This window comes from Boleophthalmus pectinirostris, unplaced genomic scaffold (assembly GCF_026225935.1).
Source record: "Boleophthalmus pectinirostris isolate CB_2022bp ecotype Guang Dong unplaced genomic scaffold, ASM2622593v1 HiC_scaffold_22, whole genome shotgun sequence".
Classification (NCBI taxonomy): Eukaryota; Metazoa; Chordata; class Actinopteri; order Gobiiformes; family Gobiidae; genus Boleophthalmus; species Boleophthalmus pectinirostris.
The window spans coordinates 1,512,839-1,516,420 of record NW_026571190.1 but is presented as its reverse complement, the minus strand read 5'-3'; the positions used below and the strand labels follow the sequence as shown (position 1 = coordinate 1,516,420).

The following is a 3,582-nucleotide window of genomic DNA, read 5'->3' as shown; positions in this document are numbered from 1 at the left end:
CTGGGCCGAGCCACTTTATCAGCAAGTCAAGCTCCTCTCTAGCTGTTAGATTGAGCTCTCTGGTAACATCCTGGAAAGAAGTTTTCCAGGCCCAATAGTTTTCTGGACAGTCATCAAACTTTAATAGTCCAGAGCTTACCATTTCTCTCCTAACTAGATATTTAGTGAGATCAGTCAGTGGTGCTGCTTCACAAGGGTAGTCTCTAAGACTGGATGTGTGAGACATCGGAGCAGGAGGATAACGTGTTTGGGCTCTGCATGGAGTGCTAAACATTACCTCATTCTTAACAAAGGAATTCGGTAGACTTGCTTCCCTGTAAGGAAGCGGGTACCACTGCGTTTGGTCAGGCAGAGGTGACGACGGTGCTCGTTGTGCTTTGGAAGATGTGACAGGCGGCTGCTGATGGACTGGAGGTTCGTGCTGAGGTTTTGGTGCATAGTGGGCCTGCACATACTCGCTGGTGCGTTGAGCAGTGTCCTGTGGAGGGATCTGGTTGAAGTCGTCGAGAGGGTCATTCTCCATCGCTGCTGCGGCCTCGTAGACTGCTGCTTCTGCTGAGGCTGCGGTGGCGCTCCTCTCTGTCTTTAGCACGTACAGATTAGCCTCTAGCTCTGCTTTACGTTGAGCTACTTCAGCTAACATCTTTTGATTTTCTGCTTCTATTCTAGCCTTTTCTTTCATCACTTGTGCTTCTTTAGCTGCATATTTGGCTTCTACTAGGGCTGCTTCAGCTTTAGCTTTGGCTTTGGTGGCTGCAGCACTAGCTGAGGACCTGCTTGATCTTGAAGCTTCTGACCTGGTCTCATATAGTTTTTGTGTTTGGTCCGTCTTGTCTTGCTGCTCCATCTTGAGTTGTTCGTTCACAGTGCGATGGTGACAGTTGATCTTGTCTTAGCCCGCTGTGCAATGTCCTTTTACTATTCTGTCCTCACGATGGCGTCTCTACCAGGGCTAGACAGATAGCGAACATACAAAAAAGAGAGTCCACACGACCATATGGAAAAGACTTGTCTTTACGGACGTTTATTTCCACATTTGTCTCTTTGTCTTTTTCTTTTTTCCGTTTTTCCTTTTTTTTGTAAAACTGCAACAAACACACAAAAGATGTGTATTAACAAATCGTGCATGTTACGACAAAAATAAAAGCCCCACTACCCAGCCCAAACACAGGACGGAGCTAGCAAAGAAACTAGCAATAAGCAACACCGCGAATGCGCCAAAACCACCGTTCCAACCTTCAGATATTTATAACAATACAAGAAAACAATATTATAACACAAAACAAGCCAAACTTACGGACAAAGATGCCCCAAGGCCGAAAACAGAGAGACGTATTCTGTCAGACTGCGAACCGATCACGCTTGTAAGTGAGCACGTGCGGTAGAAAAACAAAACTTAAAACCAAAGGCGTCCACTAGAGGGCGGCAATCAACTTTATAACAAATAAAGTATTAAATGGGTCAACAGTACAAAGTAGTAGAGTGAAGTAGTGTAAGTAGTAGTTTAGTTAGTAGTAGTAAGTAGTAGTAAATAATTAGTAGTACAGTAGTAGTAAAGTAAGTAGTAGTAGTAGTAGTAGTAGTAGTAGTAGTAGTAGTAGTAGTAGTAGTAGTAGTAGTAGTAGTAGTAGTAGTAGTAGTAGTAGTAGTAGTAGTAGTAGTAGTAGTAGTAGTAGTAGTAGTAGTAGTAGTAGTAGTAGTCAGTAGTAGTAAGCAGTAGTAGCAGTAGCAGTAGTAGTAGTAGTAGTAGTAGTAGTAGCAGTAGTAGCAGTAGTAGTAGTAGTAGTAGTAGTAGTAGTAGTTAGTGTAGATGTGCAGTGAAAAGTGGCGCACACACGCCCTGTGTAATGATGAGGAAATGAGCCGGGGCTTCCATCTGTACACTGCGCTCAGGTCGACCTGCACTGACCCTCAGACCTGTGTTCAAACACCAGATAAAGATCTTGTATAAACATGAGCTGTAAACATGCAGTAGTAGAAGTCTCCACACACACACCCCCCCTCAGACCTGAGAGCTTCTCCTGCTCCTTCACACTGCCACATGTGCACACGTACACACGTACACGTGCTCTGTGTGCAGCTGTGCCAATGATCGTGTGAAGTGGAGGTAACTGAAGGACACTGACCTGGGCTCGTGACAGGATTTAAGAATAAAAACTGTTTTGAATCTTGAATAGATTTATTAGCTCTTGTTTCATCATGATTGTAAATGAGCTCACACTGTGCCTGACCTGTGTCCAGCGGACTGACTGATTTGTGGGTCCAGTGACAGTTTGTCCACTCATGTGGAGAAGTCGACTGTTTCCTGAGTCTTTTAACATCAGTGTGTCCCCAAGGCAGCTGTGACTCCCTGTTTTTGTGTTGGAACTCAGTCTTCCTTCATGACCCGCGGCTGCAGAGTTCAATCATCAGTTTGGATCAGTTTAACTCGGCGCATGTCCCGGTGTCCCGGTGCTTGGTAGTCTAGTCTATGCGCCTAGAACTACGCTTAGTGCCGGTGCGCGGTGCCGGTGCGCGCTGGCGGTGCGCGCTGGCAGTGCGCTTAGTGTAACCGGCTTGTCTCTAATCAGATTACGGCTGTGTGTCCTCCGGAGCGTCGCTGTCTGACTCCAGCGGCCGTAAAGTGAACACCTCTCTGGGGACATGAGCTCCGCGGCGGGCATCGACTACAGCGCCTGGGACCACATCTACGTGTCGGACGATGAGGACGCGACCAGTCCGTTCGTGGACACCGCGAGTCTGTTCAGGATGAGACACCGGGTCAGGCGCCTCCTGTCCCCGCGGGGCTGTGACAGTGCGGGCCGCGGGCGGGTGTTTAGGACAGTGTGTGTGCACACGTAGTGTGTGGGGACATCCATGTAGAAAGAATCATGTAAACATGTAGGCGTATTCTTACTGTGAGTGGGTTTGCCTCTCCACAGACCTGACCTCTGATCTGGTGGAGGCGTTTGCCTTGTATCCATGGAGATAGACAAGTTTAATGTCTTACTGTGGAACATTGCAGACAAAGAAAGAGATAATATGTCCATGGAGACATGCAGGTGGCGGACCCTCCAGGAGAGGTTACATGGTCTCCATGGTTACTGCTTTGCTGTGGATGTTACACATTGTGGCATTACACTCCTTGCATTTGTTCAGTGACGCGTCTGTGTGTTACTTAAACACACGTGCTCTGCTCCTGTGCTGCACGTCGACTTGGATAAAGGTTTAATAAATCTAGTATTGACACTTTGCAGCTGATGCCATCAACATTACTAACTATAAGCACTGCTCTGTCTGAGGCTGACTTTAATCTGAGCCTGGTTAAACACAATCTGACCATGAAGAGCTGGAACTACAGCAGATTTGTGCTGTTAAATGAATCACTCACAATTAAAATTACAGTCAAAAGCTCGTCATTAGTGTAAAGTCAAACTCCTGAACAGGACCATGAACACTCACACTGATCACAGGCACATGGAAATGTGCTGTTTATGTCATTTTGTGTTTTTTCAGACAATCTTAAAACTTTTTTGTCAGTGTCTGCTAATGCATGTATTGTGTGTCTATAGTAACTGCTGAACATTCCACCATAGAGATACA

The 3,582-nt window shown here is 46.3% G+C and overlaps 1 protein-coding gene across 1 annotated transcript in view; it reads left to right on the top strand.

Annotated features, from left to right (window-relative positions):
• Positions 1 to 1,908: 1,908 nt before the first annotated feature.
• cdc37 (cell division cycle 37 homolog (S. cerevisiae)) overlaps positions 1,909 to 3,582 on the top strand; it is an 11,411-nt gene continuing 9,737 nt past the window's right edge. Inside the window, exon 1 of the mRNA XM_055158745.1 lies at positions 1,909 to 2,760. Coding sequence (XP_055014720.1) covers positions 2,644 to 2,760 — 117 coding nt within the window. The 5' untranslated portion in view covers positions 1,909 to 2,643. The remainder of the gene's footprint in view (positions 2,761 to 3,582) is intronic.